Source organism: Apodemus sylvaticus, chromosome 5 (genome assembly GCF_947179515.1).
Source record: "Apodemus sylvaticus chromosome 5, mApoSyl1.1, whole genome shotgun sequence".
NCBI classification, from domain to species: Eukaryota; Metazoa; Chordata; class Mammalia; order Rodentia; family Muridae; genus Apodemus; species Apodemus sylvaticus.
The window spans coordinates 14,286,128-14,307,826 of NC_067476.1; the positions used below are offsets into that span (position 1 = coordinate 14,286,128).

The 21,699-nt window shown below is 50.8% G+C and overlaps 1 protein-coding gene across 4 annotated transcripts in view; it reads left to right on the forward strand.

Moving 5' to 3' along the window:
- Positions 1-21,699, forward strand: part of Gsn (gelsolin) — a 55,278-nt gene that overhangs the window by 18,000 nt on the left and 15,579 nt on the right. For 2 of the 4 annotated variants that reach the window (XM_052182309.1, XM_052182312.1), the window contains 4 exons: positions 12,156-12,360; positions 12,936-13,090; positions 18,870-19,031; positions 21,138-21,287. In XM_052182309.1, coding sequence (XP_052038269.1) covers positions 12,165-12,360; positions 12,936-13,090; positions 18,870-19,031; positions 21,138-21,287 — 663 coding nt within the window. In that variant the 5' untranslated portion in view covers positions 12,156-12,164. Of the gene's footprint in view, positions 1-10,595; positions 10,774-10,822; positions 10,894-12,155; positions 12,361-12,935; positions 13,091-18,869; positions 19,032-21,137; positions 21,288-21,699 lie in introns of those variants that run through there. The other 2 variants (XM_052182311.1, XM_052182310.1) reach the window with 2 other exon arrangements.

Below are 21,699 nucleotides of genomic sequence, written 5' to 3' on the forward strand. Positions count from 1 at the left end.
CCTCCAGTGCTCCCTACAATCTCTCCTCCAGTGCTCCCTACAATCTCTCCTCCAGTTCTTCCTACAATCTCTTCTCCAGTTCTTCCTACAATCTCTCCTCCAGTGCTCCCTAGAGTCTCTCCTCCAGTGCTCCCTACAGTCTCTCCTGCAGTGCTCCCTACAGTCTCTCCTGCAGTGCTCCCTACAGTCTCTCCTCCAGTGCTCTGCCCATAGTTAATTAGCATGTGTCTAGCTCCCTGCCCCTTCTCCTTTCTGGCCCTGTACAAATGATCATCCTTCTCTGAGCTGATCATTTCTTCTCTGTAGGAGAAGGGATAGCCACACCCTCTTGCGGGCTCTTAGGGTTTCCTCAGCATGCACCATACGTCATTCGCAATAGCTGCTGGGCACATGGAGTCCTGGTGCACAGCACACAGACTCCGGCAGTGCTTCTAAGTGTTTACCCAGTATGTCAAGGGCTGGGATGCAGACCGATGCGATATCTACTTTAATCTACACCTTTCTGCCAGAGAAAAGTTACTGTCATTCCATTTTAGATCTGAAGAAGGTAAAGCACTGACAGAAGTTGCTTTGGCAAGGTCACAAGATGACTGAGGATGGTGGGTGTGGCCTTAACTGTGACATTGCATTGTCCCTGCCCCCTGGGCTGCACATGCCCCTGGGGCGAGGTACACTATACTATTTATGGGTCCAAAATTAGGATGTGGCATGCCTTGCCCAGGGCTGGGCCACAGTACTGTAAACCTAGACCACAGTACATAGCAGTGTGTGCAGGTCTGTGGGCATGACTGAAGGCAAGGGTAAATTCACATACACCTTACCACGAAGCCTACGGGACACAAGGCCTGTCGTGTGATGTGGTCGCATGGTATATATATGACACTGGGTGTGGTGTGGCATATAAGATGCACAGGCGTGGTCCCAAGAGCTTGGTACTTGAGCTCTGGCTGTGTCATGGTAGGATCTAGGGCTCAGCAAGCAGGCAGTACAAAGGCCTGCCTGTTCTTCCTCCTGTTTCTGGATGCCAAAGGGTAGGCATGTTCCAGAGGAGCACTGGGGCCCCAAGCACACCCACTATCCCTCTAGCTCTGTCAGGGGTCGAGGCATGGGACCAAGTTCATTGTTCAGGAAGAGCTGCCAGGCCCCCCAGCTCTCCTCTTTTCAAGCCAGCCCCTCCAGCACTGGCGAGCGCCAGCACCGGTAATTTTCCTCTCCCCAGATCCTCCCTGACTGCTTGCTGGCTTGAGAGAAACTACTTTCCAGGCCTGTGGGGAGGGAGAGCTACACTGTTGTTGGGGTCTGAGAGCAAATTGCTAACAGCTGCTGTGGGAGGTACAGAGGAGGAGGCTGGCTTACAGGAGGTGCTTCTTGAGCCCTCTCGGGACCCGGAACTCACCAATGTATTCTGTCTCTTCTGAACAGGAGTGGCAGTTCCAAGGGCAGTTCCGTGCATACCCAGAATGAAAGCTAGGTCCCCGGGTTCTGGAAGCTGGTGGGCAGGGAGCTGAGGCCATAGAGATGGCAGAGGATGCTCTGGTGGTCAGGGAGAATTGATGCTTATGGCTCCTGGGTGCCAGATCTTACAGGATGGCCTTGGGAGTCGTGTGTCTCTGTACTGGGGCTGGGGAAGGGTCTGGAACAGTGATACCACATGAAAGTGACATCTTGTGAATCCTTTCTCTCCGCTTCATGCCAGTCTCTGACCTTCATCTCTTCATGGAGATTTTCTGCTATTATATATATTTTATATTAATAGTATATGTAGCAAATCTGCCATGTAGTCTGGCCAGTCTATGTCCAAGGGCAGTGAAGTTTAGAGTGGCTGAGTTTCTGGCTCACACTCAGCTGGTGAGTGTTAGGGTCTGTGTTCTTTTGAGAGGACAGAGAAGGCCAGATTTATAGAGAAATGGAATTATTGGAGTTAGATAGCAAGGCTGGCTTTTAGGGGTAGGCGATGGCCCTTCCTGAGACACTCACATATCCCTGGACTAGCCGTCGCCCTATCTCTGGCCTTGACTGGAACTGCCCAGCTGTCTTTTGGTTTGAATGTGTAAAACTAAGTGGAGGTCAAGGATGGGTCATGGGTGGGTCAAGGGCAGGTCATGGGTGGGTCAAGGGTGGGTTTGGGACAAGGAAACTGCAGGTGCCTAAGGGCTGGACAGGTGCTGGAGGGTCTTCTTTGGACATCACAGTTGCTAAGCACCAGTAAATTAGCACATTCAGAGCTGGAAACTTCTTCAGTCGTACCAGACATCCAGGAGGGCAGGCATTGTCACCCCATTTTATATAAAAGGAATTAAGATTATTACAGAAAAGAGCCATGTGCCCAGTGCCCGGGCTCCTGCAGTTTCCTCCCTAAACATGGCCTGGTATTTCCTTGGCCGGAAGGTCATTCAACCTTCACCTGTCAGTCTCTGTGGCATTTGAGTTCATGGAGCCATGCCACGGGTTCCTGGATTCTATCATCTCCTCCCTCTTCAGCAAGCCTTGGTCCTCTCTGGGATCTCTGTCCAGGCTGCAGAGTGGCATTCAGGCTATCGGCTGTGGCCAGAGCCCAATACAGAGGAAACTGTGGTGGTAGTTAGCTGTGGAGGGGGCGTGGGACTGTAGAAGAGGCTCATATGGAGCCATCAGCAGGAGGACGTGGCACCCTCTGGCTGATAGCACCATCTCTCATGGCCTGGGGAACGTCCACCAGACCTGTTGGATCCTGGGGAAGAATGAACTCAGTCTCCAAATCAACTTAGTCGTATGCAGTGTTCATCTGTTTCTCTTCCTTTGTCTTGGAGTCCCAGACAGTTCTGAACAGTCCTGGAGAAGGGCTGGTCACTCCTGTCAAGTAACTCCTCTTGACTGGATCTTCAAAACAAGCAGATGTTTCTGTCATGGGCAAAGTAGCTGTAACATTTAAACATTTAAATGTTTAATGTTTAACATTTAAACCCAGCACTGTAAACATGTTAGATACATTGTCTGTGTTACACCCACCATCACCACATGTACCCAGGACTCTCTACCTTGCAGAGTTTGCTACTCCCAAAGATGTAAGGAGAGAGACCACTGGCTCAAATCATCATGGCCAAATTAATTAAGGCAAGCTTCTTAATTGGTGTACCTGAGCTACTTTATCTAAAAGCAGTGTCCAAGAGATCAGCATTGGCTGTGAGGAAGGCAGGGCTTTTACAGTCAGGGCTGGGGGGTTTCCAGATGACAGATTTGAGGGCAAAATATGTGGAATCACAGTAGCAGAACACAAGCGAAGCAAGTTAGTCCTAACAACCTCCTGAAACAAAGCTATGGGTTGCAAGGTGATTTTAACAATAGTTATAATCCAGTAGCCATAACTTTTTGAAACAAAGACAGAGTTGCAAGATTTTAATAACTTTTTGAAACAAAGACACGATTCGTTGCCATTTTCTGGGACAGGCAGTACAGAACCATTTGTAGTTACTGTTACAGCCCAATCCTCGAGAACAGGTGTAATCATAATCAGGAATGAACCTAGTTTGTCTTTAAGATAAGATGGCTTTGGAGCCAAAGATGGAGGCAGGCTGGTTCATCAAACTGAAGCTCTGCCACACAGTTCCCTGTCTTTACAACGATCACTTCTCTGATGTGTCCCCGTCAATCTGCTTCTTAGAATTTCACAGAAGTGGACTCACGGTGTTTGCTGTTTCATACTGGTGTAGTGTTCTCCAGGGCTATCCCTATAGCAGGATGTAAGCTTTCGAAGGTTACTATTCCTCTGTTGGAATATTTTTGTTGATTGTGTTGTCATTCGTAAATGAACAGCTGGTTTGCTTCCATGCTTTAGCTGTTATGGGCAGGACAGGGCCTGTGCCACGGTGCTGTGTGGTGCAGACCTCTCGCAGACACTTGCACACTCTCAGACCAGTGGTTTTGAACATTTGTTTTATGAAAACCCAGTCCTTGGATCTTCCGTGTTAGTGGTTTCATTTGCATTAGTAATTAACACAAACTCACACATTCTCTCTCTCTCTCTCTCTCTCTCTCTCTCTCTTACACACACACACACCACATGCACGCATGCACGCACTCACATGCACACACTCACTTTGTTTGCTTTGAGATCTGATCTTGCTAGCTAACCCTGAGTGAGCTGAAACTTAAGTAAACCAGGCTGACTTCAAACGTGCTTCTATCTCACAGGTACACACCAGCATACTGGGCAAGGAAGGGTGGGTTTTATTTATTTATTTTTACCTCTAATTTACACACAAGAACATTGAGACCCAGAGAGATAGAAAATCACCCAAGCAACTGACCCAGCAAAAACAGCAGCTGCCTTTGTACAGGTGCGTCATCTGCACCAAGCTTTGCTAAGCCCCTAGCATGTCTTACCTGGTTAAAATCTTTTAATATCTACTCTTTTAATTTTAAAGTTATTTGTATGCTCCCTCTATGGAAATGAATGTCTGTGTGTATATGTCTATGTGTCAGTGTATATGTCTCTGTGTCTGTCTGTGTGTGTGCCTGTATCTGTATATGTGTGTGTCTGTGTGCACGTATATCTGTGTGCGTCTCTGTGTGTATACGTTTGTTTGTGTATATGTGTGTGTCTGTGTGCCTATATTCCTCTGTGTGTGTATATGTCTGTTTGTATATGTCTGTATCTGTGTCTGTGTGTGTCTGTGTACATATATGTCCCTGTCTGTGTGTCCATGTGTATGTTTGTGCATGTCTATGTGTGTGTATATGTCTGCTTGTATATGTTTATATCTGTGTGTGTATGTATATGTCTGTCTGTCTGCTTCTCTGTGTGCATGTCTGTGTGTACATATTTTTCTCTCCCCTCTCTTACTCTCTCTTTCTCTCTATCTCTCTCTGTGTGTATGTGTGTGTGTGTGTGTGGTATGTAAGTGCAGGTAACTATAGGGGCTAGAATGGGGTGTCAGATCCTCTGGGACAGGAGTTACAGGTGATTGTGAGCCACCTGATATGGGTGCTGGAAAACCAAACTGAGGTCTTCTGCAAGAGTGGTATGTTCTCTTAACAGCTGAGCAATCACATCTGTTCCCCTTATTAAATTCTTACATTCTTCACAGGAAATGTTGTAATCCCTACCTACAGAGAGGAAATGGAGGCTCTGAGAGCCAGGGTGACTTTCTCAGAGTCACTCAACTAGTTAGGTAGCAGTTTAGCTTTTGGTAGTGGCAATGCCTCCCGCAACATCTCTCTGCTCCCTTATGCTCTGGCTGGGGCATCACAGACCCTGCCTTCTGTCTGCAGTACAGATCTGCACCCTACCCAGGCCTCCTGCTGATCCTGCCCCAAGTCACCATACCGGTGCTTGGGCCCCTTTGTCCAGCTGTTAACATACATTTGTGTCTGGGCCCCTCTAGGGGTTGCCACAGAGTTCTAGGGGTGTAATAAGAGGCTAGGGCTCAGTCCTTTGCAGTTCCAAGTTTCCTGGGGCCAGAGTGTTTGTCTCAGCATAGGGAAACTGATTATCACAGTGAGTCCTGGTGGAAGAGGCCCTGGACTCTCAGACATGACAAATCTTGTTTCCAGGGAACAGGGCCAGAAGGTAGTAGGGCCAAGCCTCCTCTTAATGTCCTGACTTGGCTCACAACACGAGGTGGGGCTGGCTCTGGAGAGGGTCAGTGGCTTCAGTCCCTGGGATAGATTTAACCAAGCCCACTGGCCTTCTTCCCAATAGCTGTCCACACCCAGGATAGACATTGCCAGGGCAGAGGCCCAGCTGGCCATATCAAGGATCTCTGTTCCATGAGCCCCAGGCCTTGGGTCTGGTGTGGTTGCCCACAGACCTGAGGTTTAAGTCTCATGTGTGGACACTGCTCCATGACCTGGAGACATCATCTTCTGCGTGGTGTTATCTACAAAGAGATGAGCAACCAGTGGCCATTACTACCGGCACTCTTGTGGCTTGCTCCTATTTCTTCCCATAGTTCTCTGTATACAAATGAATGACTGGGGGCTCAGAAGGGGACATGACCCACTCCACAATGCACAGCCCAACCTGAGCCCCAGCCCCATTTGCAACCTGTGGTCTTCCCTCTAGACTGTTGTCCAGTAGGTAGGGAAATGCTCAATTCAGGCCTCTGAGAGTAGAGAGCAGGCCATGTAGAAACCCTTTGGGAGATAATGCATGTCAAGCTTGGGTTTCTTTGTTGGTCTACGAGCCTAACACCATCCCCTTCATTTTAAAAGTGAGGAAACTGAGGCCTTGGTTACAGGTGCTGAGGCCCATGTGCTTTCAAGTCCATGGGCTTGCCAGAACTTGCGCCTGCCCTGTTCGCTTTCACTGGGTTTCATAACCGCCTACTCTGTTTACTGACTATTGTCCCTATTGGCAGAATCCTAGGCCAGAAGGGTGGGTGCTCCCAGGGGGACCAGAGAGCAACAGTGGGCTAAAAAGTACACAAGTGCTGAGAGACAGAGGCAGAGAAACACAGAGAGAGACACAGAGACAGAGAGAGACAGAGAGAGACAGACAGACAGAGATACAGAGACACAGAGAGAGACAGAGACAGAGAGACAGAGACACACACAGACAGAGACACAGAGACAGAGAGATAGAGAGAGACAGAGACACAGAGAAACAGAGAGAGACAGACAGAGACAGAGACAGAGACACAGAGAAACAGAGAGAGACAGACAGAGACAGAAAGAGACAGACAGAGAGAGACAGAGAGAGAGACAGAAAGAGAGAGAGAGAGAGAGAGAGAGAGAGAGAGAGAGAGAGAGAGAGAGAGAGAGAGCGCTTCCAGCGAATGGCTGGCTGCCTAGGAAATCAAGAGCTGCAATGTGTCTGGTGAGGGAACAGAACAGGGTGGCGTCTCCCTAGCCTGCCAAGGCCTTTTGTACACTGAGGCTGAGGGTGGAGGGTGAGGGTGAGACATCTCATCTGGTAGACACCGGAGAGACAGAGAGACAGAGACAGAGACAGGAGACTCATGGAGATCCAGAGATTGACCCGAAGTTAACCATAGAAGAAGGAAGGGGTCAAGAGATGGTCATGGGGCCCTGGATCCAACCACGGGGGAGGGAAGGGCCCCTCGGTCCATCTTGTGGCAGATACTGAGAGCGGCATGGTATATAGGGGGCCTGGGAGGACTCAGCACAGCCAAGATGGGAGATCAAGGGGGTCTCTGAGGCACAGCAAAGGGCAGGGACCAGGACGCACACCAGTCGAAGTGATGGCAAACAGCGCTCCCCATTCAAGTCAGAGCACCCACCCCAGGTCTGAGTGTCTTGAAATGGAGATACCACAGTCTTTCTCCACCCAGTGGCTGTGGCCTGAGGATCTTCTTAGACATCGCCCCAGCCTGGGAGGTGTTGTAGGGCCTGCTACTCTAGAGATGTCTGGTTACCTGCTCGGCAGAGGCTTGGGCTGGTTTAGCAACAGTCACCTCTCCTGTGCTGTGTTGCTGCTCCCTCCCCGGGTGAGGTGGGGCCAGGGCTCTTGCTTCTGTCCTCCAGACACAATTGCGGCCAAGAACCCCAGACGAGGGTTAGAATGCCAGCAGTGCCTGCTTCCACACGTGTGGCCTGAGTCTCGGTTTCTCTGCCATTGGTCCCCTCTGCTTTCTTATGCACTTACTTGCTTCCCAGAATTCATACATCTTTCTCCAAGTGGAGAACAGAGTAAGACAGGTTTCCCCATCGTAGTCCCCACTCCCTGGTGCTCCGTAGTGAGAGGTTCCAGGCTTTGGGGTCTTATGGGACTTAATTCCACGCTGGATCTAAGGGTGGGATGACAGGCTGTTTCTGATTTCAGAACCTCCTTCTTACATCAGGGGTCATAGGTGGTCTGACAGGTCATAGGTGACCTGTCAAGGTGAGCTGGTCCAGTGTCCCCATTTTGCAGATATCTGGGATCTTGAAGCACAGACGCAAGCAGGTTCTGGGCAGGATGGTACAGCCATGATCTGGGACCAGAACTGGGCCTTAGGGTGAAGAGTATCGAGGCCTCGCCTTTTGCATGGGCACTGAGACCCAGAAAGGGAGAATGAGTTGCCTAGAGTCATCCAGGAAGTCTGTGGCAGTCGCTTCCCTAACAGGGGGATAGCCCCCTTTCATGAAACCTCACTTAATCCCCCTTGTCCCCTTGAATTCACGAGCCTCTTCCAGGCAGGGGACAGAGCATCGCTGCCCCATCTGGGTCTCCTTCACTGATGCCTTGGAGGGAGAGTTTCCAGGCTTCAGAGTTTTAGGGCCTTGGTCACTGTGGCCCAAACTCCATAGTTACATAGCTAGCAAAGCTGCAGCACCATTGTGATCATTAACCTGGGGGACCCTGGGCTGGTGGTCACTGACCGCAGGGATAGAGGCCAAGCCATAATGACCTTCTGTTAATCACCAACCCGGTAAACTGGGGCCACACTGCTCCCTGTTCCTGAGGGGGCTGTGTAGCCAGCACAGCTGCTCGCCCAGGCTCCTTGTCTTTTCCCGAGTAAGCCAAGGAACAAGTATCCCCTTAAGCATGTTCTTAAAGCACTCCTAGACTACGGTTCTAAGTAAATAAATGAATTCTACTGGATGCATTTCTTTTCTTGGCTTTTGGGGGATGGGGTGGGGTATGGTTTCTCTGGGTAGTTAAAGGCGTGCACCACCACTGGCCTGCTGGGTATATCCGTGTTATGTTTTAGATTTTGTGCTTTTAAGCTGTTATTTCAGGAAGTGTCTCAGCATGTAATTTGAGTAACATGCACAGTTCACTCACAGTACACAGTTCGGTGACTTTCCTGTGACGTGCACTTGTAACATGATCATCATCACGGTGTGATATTAAAAATTTCCCATCATCCTGAAAGGTTCCTTGTGCCAGTTACAGTGATCCACGCACTCTTTCCAGTCTCTGGCAGCTGCAGCCACAGCCACAGCCACAGCAGTGTCCAGGGTGATGTCTCGTGCTCCTTGTCACTTCCAAGAGACAGCTTTGACAATGTGGCTTTTACTGGCTTTGCAAGGGTTTGTGCATCAACTGTAGATTCTTTCCTTATAGAAAGGAAGAGGCATCATTGTGTGATTTGCTTCTGGCACCTGGAGGTCCCTCCATGCCTACTGAGTGCCTACTGTGTGCCACCAGGCACAACCGGCTCTGACTCTTTTTTTCTTCTCACACTTGCATTGTGGTCCATTGTGTGTATGACAGTCCCATCACTTATGTCCCCAGGACATTTTGGGCCCTTTCCAATTCTCTTCAAACAATGCTTCAATGAATATCCTTGTCCATCTAGGAAGCAGTTCTTTAGGGAATGTTGTATTATGTGTCTTGAATATGCACAATCTACTTTTTATCTGGAGAGGTGAAAATGGCGTGTGCCTCCAGGAATGTTCTTTGAGCAGCGTGGGTTTTACTCGCCTCTCTGAGTTGTGCCCAGGGCAGCCCACTGCAGGCCCCACAGGATTGAGGGTGGCCTTCCTAGACCACGGAGCCCAGAGAACTCAAGGCTTCCACATACACCTGATAAAATCCAGTTTCTAGGGGTACCCACCTTCCTTGCCAGCTTCCTTTTCCTTGCCCCCCTGTATTTCAAATCCTAGCCATTTACTGGGCGTGGCCTGTGTTTGCCCACCCTCTGCCCATATGCTATTCCCTCCCCTGGGAATGTTCTCAATCTCCCCTTGTGACCTTCAAGGCCCGGGCCACATTAAGTCCCCCCCCCCCAGTAACCCTCAATCTCAACTGTCCTCTGTGTTCCCTTAGCTGTAAACTCCCCTTAAATGGGAAGAAACTGGGGAGAGAGAGGGCAAAGTTAAATAGAAGTCTTTCAGAATAGGCTCTCTAGGGAGCTGGGACGAAGGAGCATTGTCACCTGCAGACCAGGCTATCTGAGCAGGTCTGATCTAATCCTCTGCAACCTTTAGGAGACGGAGGCACAGGAAAAAACAGGTGGTACTTAGGAGTCTAACCTAGGTCCACACTTCCCAGTGAGGAGGAGTGAGGGAAGACTCAAATCCTGGCTCCCCTGGAGAGGGCAGAGGGCCTGAAATGGGGGGAAAAAAAGGTTGCAGAAGGAAATAGAGGTGTCATCCACTAAGGGGATAGACACAAGTGTTGTCTCGGGGAGAGGCAACCACTCAACAGGCGACAACTTTGTGCAGCAAACTAAAGATTTGTTCAAAACAATACTAACAAGACAGAAAGGAAAAAAAAAGCAAAACCAAAAACCAAAAATGTTATTGGGGGAAAAAAACAGCAACCCAAAGAGAGACTACCACAAATCTGTTAGTTCATGCTAGGTGGTTTTTTTTTTTTTTTTTTGTTTTTGTTTTTGTTTTTGTTTTTGTTTTGGGTTGTTTTGTTTAGTTTTTGTTGGACCTGATAATTGTACCAATAAGAAGGGAGTTACACGGGCCACAGAAAAACAGCTCTCACTGAGTTAGTCCTGCTGTCTGTCAGACCACCTGCCGGATCTCCGGCTTGGAAACTATAGGGTCCAAGGGGCGACCGCACCCAGTCGGGTCGGTCCCATTGGGAAGGGAACCCAGATGTCTCAGAGATCCGGACAGATACCCGCCTCCTCCGCGGGCTGCAAGGCCCTCCCTGTGGGGCGGTCCCCAGCTAGGGCGGGATGGGACGGTCGGTTACTTAAAGGTTGGGGTGACTGAGGGGCCGCGGCCGCAGCCTGGGTCCTCACCGTCGCCATGGCTCCGTACCGCTCTTCGCTGCTCTGCGCGCTGCTCGCCCTGGCGCTGTGCGCATCGTCGCCATCCTATGCAGCCACCGCATCGCGGGGCAGGACCCAAGAGAGGGCGCCCCAAAGTCGGGTGTCTGAGGCGCGGGTGAGTGCCCGGGGTCCCCGGAGCTCCCCGAGTAATTGTCTATTGTAAGTTCTTGCAGATACAGCGCTAGGAAAAGGGGAGTAATTCAGGTGTAGAATGGAAAAACTGTTTTGTTGCTTTGTAAGTATGTCTTGCTGCTTCGGGGCTCCTGGGGGGGCGGGGGAGGGGGTGAGGGTGGGGGGCCGGGGCTAAAGCTGTTTCCCTCGCTGCAGGCTAACCTCACCTTGGCCGCATCTTTCCCCACTACCAATTCGATTCCATCTCGCGTCTAATTGCCGCCCTTTCTGCTGGGCTTTCTCAGTCAGATTCCTCTGCATTTGCTGTTTGTCTGTCATGTCTGTCCCTTCCCCGTTCTGTTTTCCCTGTGAAAGCCTATGGACAAAACAGTTACTTTCTTCTCTCCTCTCCACCCTGACAGTCGTCTCCTCCCCTCCCCGACCCCTCACTTGTCGGTTCCCCTTTACAGTTCTCTACTCTGGGCTACCTGAGTTTTTCTCCCCAGTCGCTTCAGACTTCTCCTGCCTGGTTTTTGTTCCAACCAGACTTTCCTCTGTGTGAGGTGACCTGCTGACATCCCTTCTTGGGCGCAAACCTAACCAGCTGTCCCACTGGCACCCCCAGAGCATGTCTGGCAACCTTTCCCACCCTCAAACCTTCTCCTAACAGGTTCTCCCCCGCAGACTTCAGGCTCCATCCCTCCCCCTTTTCCAAGACCGTGGAAATTTGGTGGGTGGGATGCTGGGGGCGGGGCAGGAGGGAGGAGGCAGGCAGCGCAGGAGGCCACTTGGGCCCACTAAGCCAATCCTTTCTTGGGCTGCGATAATCCTTCCCCTTCCTAGGAACAAAACCAAACAGAACATGGGACCTAGGATCAGGCCCTTCCCTTTTGATCCTCAGTTTCCCCATTTGCAGAGTAGGGGTGGATCATGCGTTCCTGCCCTAAAGGTGCTGGAAGAGTGCATGCAGACAGAGTCCCTGGGGACCGGGTTTGCCACTGCCATCTGGGAGTGACTATTCATAGATGCAAAGACCGCCTTTGGAGTCCAGGGCTACCCCTCTATGCTGTTTCCCAAATGGGGGTCCCTGAAAGACATCCTGTCTCTTTGTGCCTTAGCTGTTGCCCCCAGAGGGAGACTCTCTGCCTCCTCTGTCACACCACCAAGTAGGGGAACAGAAAGGGAGCCAGCCTGGCCTGACCAGAGCTGAGGTCTAGGATATGTTTTCCTAACTCCCAGAAAGGGCTTGATTCTCCTCTGCCACAGGGAGAGCATGAGGCTCAAGTGAGTCCCTCTTGGTGCTGGGACCTGTCCTCCCTCATGCCTGGGGTCTCTCCTTGCTGGGACCTCGCACTTGGGCTCAGGTTCTGTCCTGTCTCTCTGCAGCCCAGCACTATGGTGGTGGAGCACCCCGAATTCCTGAAGGCAGGGAAGGAGCCTGGTCTGCAGATCTGGCGTGTGGAGAAGTTTGACCTGGTACCTGTGCCCCCCAACCTCTACGGAGACTTCTTCACGGGCGACGCCTATGTCATCCTAAAGACAGTGCAGCTGAGGAACGGGAATCTGCAGTATGACCTCCACTATTGGCTGGGTGAGTGACAGCCTGCTCAGCCCCACCCACTCCCTGACCCCCAATGGTGTGGATCTACCCGGAATCTTTGAACTGAGTGCTCTTTATGCCAGACCTTTGTTAGTGGTTTCCTGACTGACATTGGCCTGCACAAGTTCAGATCCCAGCTCTGCCCCTTGACCTGTGATCTGCCCTTTCATGACTCAAGTGTTTTTTCTATAGGATGGACATGCTGACAGCTGCTTCCTTGAGAGGAAAAACAAGTTTTGTAGATGTCATGGAGACCCTACACACACACACACACACACACACACACTCACACACACACCCTCTGGCTTCCTTGGCTCAGCTCCAATCACTCCCTTGTTGTCCCTTCAGATCTAGGAGCCTAGAGTCCCCAGCACTGCCTCTGATCTGTTTGTTTTAAGGTCTCCTTATTATACAGATGGAGTAACTGAGGCTTTGGAAGGCAGGGAAGGACTAGCTCAGTTTCTATAGCCAAGTCAGAGTAGAAATGCCGGCTCTGCATGCCTCCTCCCCAAAGGGCTGAGGCCACCTTCTAGAAGCCAGTCTCATGACACCCTTGTGTTCCCTAGGCAACGAGTGCAGCCAGGACGAGAGCGGGGCTGCCGCCATCTTTACCGTGCAGCTGGATGACTACCTGAACGGCCGGGCTGTACAGCACCGCGAGGTTCAGGGCTTCGAGTCCTCTACCTTCTCTGGCTACTTCAAGTCTGGACTTAAGTACAAGGTGGGTCAGGTCAATGGCACGGCTGGCTCGCAGTCTTTCAGCCTTGCAGAGAGATGGACAGACAGGCTAAGTGTCAAGCTTTGGGGTCTAGCAGCCAGGGACCCTGGGTCCTTACCATCGGGGTCTCAGATGAACCAAACTCCCTCGCTGAGCTTTTGATTCCTTATCTTACAATGAAAAGATTCTCTAGAGCCTGGTAGAGTATTCGCAGCATCACAGTGAGCCCAGAGGCCTTCACACATCGGCCCAGGGAATGAGCCACTTCCCGTTCCTGCACTGAGTCCTTGTTGAGGCTTTGTTGGCAGAGGGCCCTGTGATAAGTATTTGATGGGACCCCTTTCCTTCACACCTCTCTTCCTGATCCCTCCTCCTCCACATTTTCCTCTTGAACTTGGGCTTCTACAAATCTATATCATATTTTGATTTTTTTCCCCTAAGCTTTCAGCCAGAGCAAAATCAAGCTGGGAATCCAGAAAACTGTACCCCGATATACTGGATATACTGTACCCCGATATACTGGATATACTGTACCCCGATATACTGGATATACTGTGCAAGCTCTCACCAGCTCCTTGATACCCGGAGCCTGCCTTTCTTCTCTGGTTGCTGGAGAGCCAGTTATACCTGCCCTACAGGGCCAGGGGGAGGATTCGGGAAGAGGTAGCTGGGAACTGTCCCACTTGGGGCTGGGCTCCCTGAAGGGCTCCAGAGAAGCCGAATATTTATGAAGCTCGGCTCTCCTTGTTTGGGGGGGGGGTGCAAGCTTATGAACCAGATGAGCCCTGATCTCTCATTTTATAGGGCTGGGGCAACTAAAGTACAGAGAGATTGATCTATTGGGCCAGGGACACAGGGTGAGTTAACGCAGGGATGGTGGCCAGAACCCACATCACCTGCCCGCCTCCCAGTGTTGTTCCCAGTAAGCCACCCTGTCTCCCATGACCCGGTTCTAAGGAGGACACATGCCTTGCCTGTGCCACTGTCCCTTCTGGGCTTCAGAGCCCTCTTTGTCAGTGCAGATGTGACTCCCTCTTTCCCAGGTGAGGGCAGGGATTGAGTGATGGAGTGTGCCTGTGAGACTAGATAACAAGGCAGGGTGTGTCCTGGACCAGCAGCCTCGGCTGGGTGGGGCTGGGCCGCATCTACTCAGCTCCATTTTCTAGGTTCCCATGGCTGGCCAAACAGCTGTTGCCGCCCAGCTGAGTAGCTATCCTTCCTCCTGCTGGTGTCTGGGGTCCTTGCAACCCTGAGGAAGGAGAGAAGGGCATCCGAGCTCTGGGTTGCAGAAAGACCCGAGTAGTCTCTCCATCGGTTATTCACTTAGCAGATGGTTTCAAGTTCCTAGATCAAGCTGGGCACAGTGCCACACACTTTTGAACCCAGAATTAAGGAGGCAGAAGATCAGGAGTTCAAGGTGATCCTCTGCTAGATACTGTGTCCGAGGCCAGGTTATGTCCACACCGTGTGTGTGTTTGTGTGTGTGTGTGTACATATACACACTTGTGCACACCCACACGCACACACAGACACCTGCACATGCATGTACGTACACACAGGCTCGTACATACACATGTGTATGAAGGAACAAGGGGAAGAAGACAGATCTGTATCACTCCCACTTGTGGCTATCATGCTGCAGATGGTACTGGGAATGTACGTAACCTTGTTCTATTCCCCAAGGTAACCCTGGGAGGAGACCCAAGACCCCGATGGGTCCCGTAACTATAAGTGGTGCAGGTTGTGTGCTAGCCCTGCCCTGCCCCGCCCCGATTCTGTCAGACTCTGCGCTGAGTGGCGGGGGTCCAAGTGAGGCAGATCCCTTCCTTTCTAAGGATTGGAGAGTACTGGCAGTCTTGAGTCGATCCACTGAAGGCAAGAAGGAAGAGAAGGAGGTCCCCAGAATTTACATGGTCAGCTCTCACAGGGGTCAGGGCCACCTGTCTGTCTCTGTCACCTGTTGCTTTGGGAAAAGCTGAGCAGATATAAATGTGACAGTTGTCATGAACACAAGGGCAGATTACCTGGCCAGAGAACGTTGCAGAGCAGGCTATGGGAACCCAGGTTTGAAGTGGTAGGTTCCATACATTGAGGCTTTTCTATGGGATCCCATTTCCTTCTCACAGTTGCCGTTAGGGTGTCGGTGATAGTCCCATTTCATAGATGGGAAGGTTGAGGTCCTGTGGAATGAATCTACAAGCCAGTAGGATGTTCTTACATCGAGTGCCTTCCACGAAATGTGCTATGCACTGTACTTAGTTCATGTCAGACTGCAAGGTGCTGGGCAGGACTGACCCCATTGTGTAACCAAGGAAAGTGCGATGTGGGAATGTTAAGCCCCCGTCCGGGGTCACGAAGCTGGAGCGTCATGCGAAGGAAATTCAGACTCAAGTGTGAAGGGTCCAGTGTAGGCCAGAGCCAGCCCAGAGTGGATGTTTCAAGTGTCCCTGACCCTCCATCTTAACCCTGTGGGGCTTATTACCTGCCTGTCTAACTAGCCGCTCCCATATCAAGGGGATTTTCTGGAATGTTCCAGATCACGCCCTGAAGACCACTTGAGAGGTAGATCCCAATCAGGGCTCAGATTCGAGCCTTCAGTCATGAAGGATCCTGGCCCCTGGAGGACAGATGAGGCCCACAACCAGTCCTGTTTACCACCTCCTAAGGTCCTCAGGCCGCCCCCGCACTTGGCAGGCCCAGACCAAGGTTCTCGGCCTCCCCACCTTCATCTATTATGGATGCGAAGGAGCCAGGCTTGTCACACAAGACTTGTTTCTATGAAAGCCTCCTCCTGGGAACCACCTCTGACTCCGGAGTCAGGGAAGGGGCAGAGAGGGGACACGGAGCGGCCAGGGAGAGCCACACTTGCTGCTGTTACCCCAGTCATTCCTAAGGAAGGGTTCCAATCACCTATCACCTGACCTGCCTTCACCCAGAGCCCTGACAGCCCCTGCCCTGCCCCCCAAAGGCTGGGTTATTTTAAGTTCTTTGCTCAGAGGGAAGCCGGGCCCCTGAGTCTCGGGAGCCCTGGACAGTTAGAAACCAGCCGTCTGCTGGGACCTCTGCTTAGAAAAGGGCTCTGAGCTAGAAGATGCACAGTCCAGCCTCACCGAGGAGGTTTGCTAGTTACGTATGCAGTTTGATTTTTTAGCTTTTTTGGAATTTGTAGTGCCCTGCTCCTGCTCCCATATCTCACTGAGTTAAGTCAAGCTTGATATACATTAGCGGAGGCTAAGAAGCAGCTCTCAGAAGTAAAGGACCCTGGGACCTTGTAGGCGCAGGCCAAAACATGCATGGTCGCTTCGGTTCTTCCACAAACCTCCTCTTGTCACTTGGTCTTTAATTCAGGGATTGACTCTTTAAATGGCTCATCCTGCAGAATTTTGTTCAAAGAATGTGATCTCTTCCTGCCTCTCCCAAAAATTAGATTAGACAGCAACAATCAATCCTTTAAAAAAATAAGTTAAAAAAAGTAGTAGGAGAAAACTCTATAAATTCCCATCCTTTCCCTTGTAGATTCACTGGTGTCTTCTGAGAACGAGCTTTATTTATTATGTGCGTGTGCATATATACATGTGTATGTACATATACATGTGTATATATGTGTGGGGCATGTACATGTATATGTATGTGTGTATGTACATGTATGTGTTTATGTGAATATATGTATGTATGTGGCTGTGTACATGAGTGCATATATGTGTATGTGTATATATATGTGTGTATGTATATGAATATATGTATGTGTGTAATATGTCTGTGTATGTGTGTATGTGGTTGTGTGTATGTGTATATATGTATGTATGTGTATATATGTATGTGTATATATATGTGTCTGTGTATATATGTATGTGTGTGTATTTATATGTGTCTGTGTATATATGTATGTGTGTGTATATATACCCACATTACCCGAGTCAGCAGCAGTGAGCGCAGTGCACCAGGACTCTCAGGCTCACCAGCTAAGAACTGATGTTGTGATTGTTCTTGCATAGGAGGCTGTTGTGAGTCCTGCGTGGACAGCAGGTGCCCAGCCTTACTGCTGCTCGGTCATGGGGTCCTGTGGGTGACCGTGGAGGAAGCACAGAGTGCTAGGGTGTGCTGCCCAGGGTCTACCCCTCATCCCCAGAGACTGCCTCAGCCCTGCCCTCCTCCAGTCCGCACATCATTCTTGGGTCTCAGGCATCATGGCCACCTGACCTCAGGTTTATTCTTTCTGTGATGGGAAAAGTTCCAGGCTTGCTACTGACTTGTGGACTTTCCAAGACAAGATGGAAGCCATGGTTGTAGCCTTGCCCCACAATGAGGTCGTTCAGCCCAGTGGCACTGCTGAATAGGCTTTACGCCCACACCAAGAAGGGACACTAGAGGGCGCTCCAGACCCCAGAGACTCGAAACTGCTTGTATGTGGGCCTGAGCTCTGATACTGGGAGGAAGAACATGACTTTTCAGCTTCAAACACACTGGGGTTTGATCCTGGCTGCACCACCCTTCCCACTGTGAGAGCTTGGGCGAGTCCCTTGTCTTTTCTCTCCTCACTTGTGAGATACATGTGTAATGTGTGGTGTAGTGGGTATGATCATGTGACAAACATATCTGTTCCACTTACTGTTACTGTGCCTAACAGGAGCCTTGTCAAATGGCTGCCTCTGCCTCCTTACACCCATCAAGCTTGTATGGCTGAGGTCAGAGTGAGGAGATGGGCTGACAGGGTCCTGGCTGGGGTGGTCTGAGAACCTAGAGATGCCGCTGAGCTTCCAACTCCATGTGGAATGGGGAGACCACACCTTGGGGTGTGGAATGGGGAGACGTACAGGGCCCACAGCGGGCCACAAGGCTGGAAGCCTTGAGTGTGCCACAGGCTTGCTGAGCGTGCCTGAGGAAATCTCTTCACTTCTCTGGGCTTTGGCTTAGGTTGGACACAATGAGCTAAGGCAGTTGAGTATCTGAGGCCGAAGACATCCCAGACAGCTTCCTTGTGCTGTGTGTGTGTGTGTGTGTGTGTGTGTGTGGCAGCTGGGGCAAGGAAGCCTATGAGCAGGCTCCTTCAGAATGTGGTGGTGCCTGAAGGGTGGAGGAGAGACCTAAGGCTAGAGAGGAGAGAGGGTTATTGGAAGTCATCCATTGCTGTGACGGAGGCTGTCCCATCGCTCTACCCGCCTCATCCAAGATGATCTTCAGAGACCCTCTCAGGGTGGGAAGGACTGAGATGAGTTGGATTGGTACTTACTAATGAATGTCCTGCAAGGGGGTGAGGTGAGCGAGTGGTGATCTAGGGAGAGACAGCGTGAAACAGGGCAAGCGTGGGTGTTCACCACGGAGCCTTTGGTATATTCATGTTCGTCGTGTAATAGTCAGGGTCGGCGAGGAAGGAGCATCCCCTATACTCTGATGATGTGGATTCTTTTCCTTGAAGAATAGTTTGTGTATTGTGCCACCGCATGCCCCTTGGGGAATGCTGGTTTGGACAGAGATATATTTGAGGTCCTTTGATCCAGGAAGTGGCTCCAGGGATGTTTTATGTGGAGTGTGAGATTCAGTGGAATGTAGTGTGGAGGGAATCTAATACTTCTTAGCCATGTGGTTTTGGTAAATGTTATATTTTTCTCAACCTTGGAAAATAATGTCTGAGTATCAGACAGACACAGTCACAGTGGGAGCCCCAGCTGATCTGAGCACCTCTCCACTGGCTGGAAGTTCCCTCCCCTCAGGCCTGTGACCCCTCTATATCTAGTTCACCAGACCTCCTCCCTGGACTAACACTGTCCCCTTCACTTGACAGAAAGGAGGCGTGGCATCTGGATTCAAACACGTGGTGCCCAATGAAGTGGTGGTACAGAGGCTCTTCCAGGTCAAAGGTCGCCGTACAGTCCGTGCCACGGAAGTACCCGTGTCCTGGGACAGTTTCAACAATGGCGACTGCTTCATTCTGGACCTTGGAAACGTGAGTCTTACCTGACCTTTTACAAGGTCACTGTGGTGAACTTGGCCAGGTCTGACTCTGGGGAGAGTCAAAACACTTGTGAGGGGCGCATGAACACTTGGGGATGGAGACCAGAGCCTGGATGTGTCGGGCAGACAGATCTAGATGGATAAGTCTGGTCCTAGATTCCCACATGTAGACTCAAGTTTGTCATGCATGTATGCATGGACCTTGGCATCCCATCATTTATAGAGTTTTTGAAAGGCAGCCTCCCTGATATCTGACACGCACAGTTATATACCTTTCAGAATATAGACACTCACTTCTAAGCACGTGGTAGTTGTGGGCAAAAACCATAGGTTCTCGTCTACCATGGACACTAACCCTACAGTGAGTGCCCACACCCGTAGACTTGGATGGGCCCATAGTGTACATATGACTTGAGCATCATTGATTGCCCATGTACCTAGTATGTGCTGATGCACGTGGTACACATCCCCAGGCCTGCTTACAGGTTAGTGGTGATGGTTCCTACAGACTTCTCCATAGCTCTGCATGAGAACAAACCCTCAGATGGTCACAGCCAGACACTGTACCCTAAACCTTCTGTGCCTATGAGCCACATATGTGGTATGTGTCAGGGTGTCTGGGGGTTGCAGATTCATCTGGGTACCATGTGTACCTGGTACCTACAGAGGCTAGAAGAGGGACTTGGCTCCTCTGGAACTGGAGTTACGGGTGTTTGTGAGCATCCATGTGGGTGCGGGGGGGTGGGGTGGGGTGGGGTTGGGGAGGGGGTCATACCCAGGTCCTCTGCAAGAGCAGGCAGTGCTATAGAGCTGTCTGTTCAGCCTCTGCATAGTTTCTTGTTGAAGTGACATGGCAAGCTGTGTTATAATGCCACCTGCTGTTCTGCATTTCATCCAGTGAACGGACCTGCCCAACTCCTCACTGCAGATCCAGAAACAAAGCACCACAGCTCTGTGCAAAACCTTTGTTGTTCCTCCCAGTCCCCCTGGCCGGTGGGCAGCCCCTGGCACTCTCAATAGGATAGACTCAGTGTTTATGCACATTTCTGAAATTATGTGCAGGAGACCTTCCTCTCTTATATTGGATTCTTCTTTCCAACCTTGTGTATCTGAGATTCCTCCACACTGTCAGAGCCCACTCAACTCTACAGGACTCAGATACTTCATTATTCCTGCTGTTGACAGGCATCTGGGTGGTTTCTGGCTTGGGCTGTTCTGAACACTGTGACACTTCCACATCACACTCCACCATTTTAGGGAATCAGGACAAGAATTCAAGCAGGAACTGAAGCAGGAACCACAGAGGCACGCTGCTTACCTGCCTGAAGTTACTGCCCACAGTGGGCTGGGTCCTCCACATCAGTGACCAGTCAAGACAATTGTTCACAGACATGGCCACAGGCCCGTCTGATTTGAGCAATTCCTCTGTTGAGGTTCCCTTTTCCCGAGTGACTCTAGGTTGTGTCAAGCTGATGATAAAAATAACTGACACACAGGCAAGGTGTAGGTCAGAAATGCCATGGATGCTGTAAACAAATAGTGCTTGCAGTTTTGCTCCCCACCAGCAGGGGTCTCTATAACAGGCGGTCAGAGATGATAGAACTTGTAAGTAAAAATTGATTTGGGCTCACAGGCTGGATTGGGGGAGATCTGGCAGCACTGTCTGGAGACTGACTGGGTGCTTTATAAAATGGCCAGTGTACACAGGCAAATGTGTATGTGTAAAACAGTAGAGATGCAGAGGTGATCTGCTGTAGTAGTAGGAAAAACTGAATCCCTGAAAAAAATGTTAATCCTAGCCACCGACAAAGGCCTTTCCCTCCATCGCTGCCACAGCGTCATCAAACTATAACATGAACATCAGAGAAACAAGTTGCATGCAAGTGACAGCGGCCAGCAACCTAGACGTCATTATACAATCAGTACCCTGGAATGCATGGCTGCACTGCCCTTGGGCGACGTTTGTGCCGTCTGCCAGCCCTCACCTGGGCAGGCCCAGGCCCAGCTCGTACATAGCCAATCGGCATATTGCCATCCTGCCAGTCGGGCTTGTGCAGAGGCTGGACCCTGACTTCCTGGGGTCTCTGTCTTCTTACAGAATATCTACCAGTGGTGTGGTTCCAACAGCAACAGGTTTGAAAGGCTGAAGGCCACAGAGGTGTCCAAGGGCATCCGGGACAACGAGAGGAGTGGGCGTGCCCGAGTACACGTGTCTGAAGAGGGCGGAGAGCCAGAAGCGATGCTCCAGGTGCCTGTGGGGGGTGGGTGGGGGGCACGGGGGGGGGGGCAGGCTACTCCTTCCTTCCTTATGAAGACTTACTTAGTGAGGCCCCTTTCCTGCCTCTGAAGACCTTGCTTTGTTGTTTTGTTCTTCACGTGGCCTAAACATTTAGGGAGTAGGGAGATAGCTCCCTGAAACTCTAACTTCCCTGAGATCTGAGCTGGAATCTCAGGGTGTGAGGCATGCTGGGAGTTCACATCACACCCTTGAGCAAGGATGACCAAAGAAGCAGGCTAGGAAAGATCCTCCTTGAGGACTAGCTGAAACAATGGAGACTCAGCCGTCAGTGTCCTCTTCTGACGTGCCTGGCCACTTATGGCTCCTTCAGTTAACCGGTGGGTTATGGCTCCTTCAGTTAACCGGTGGGTTATCAACTAGG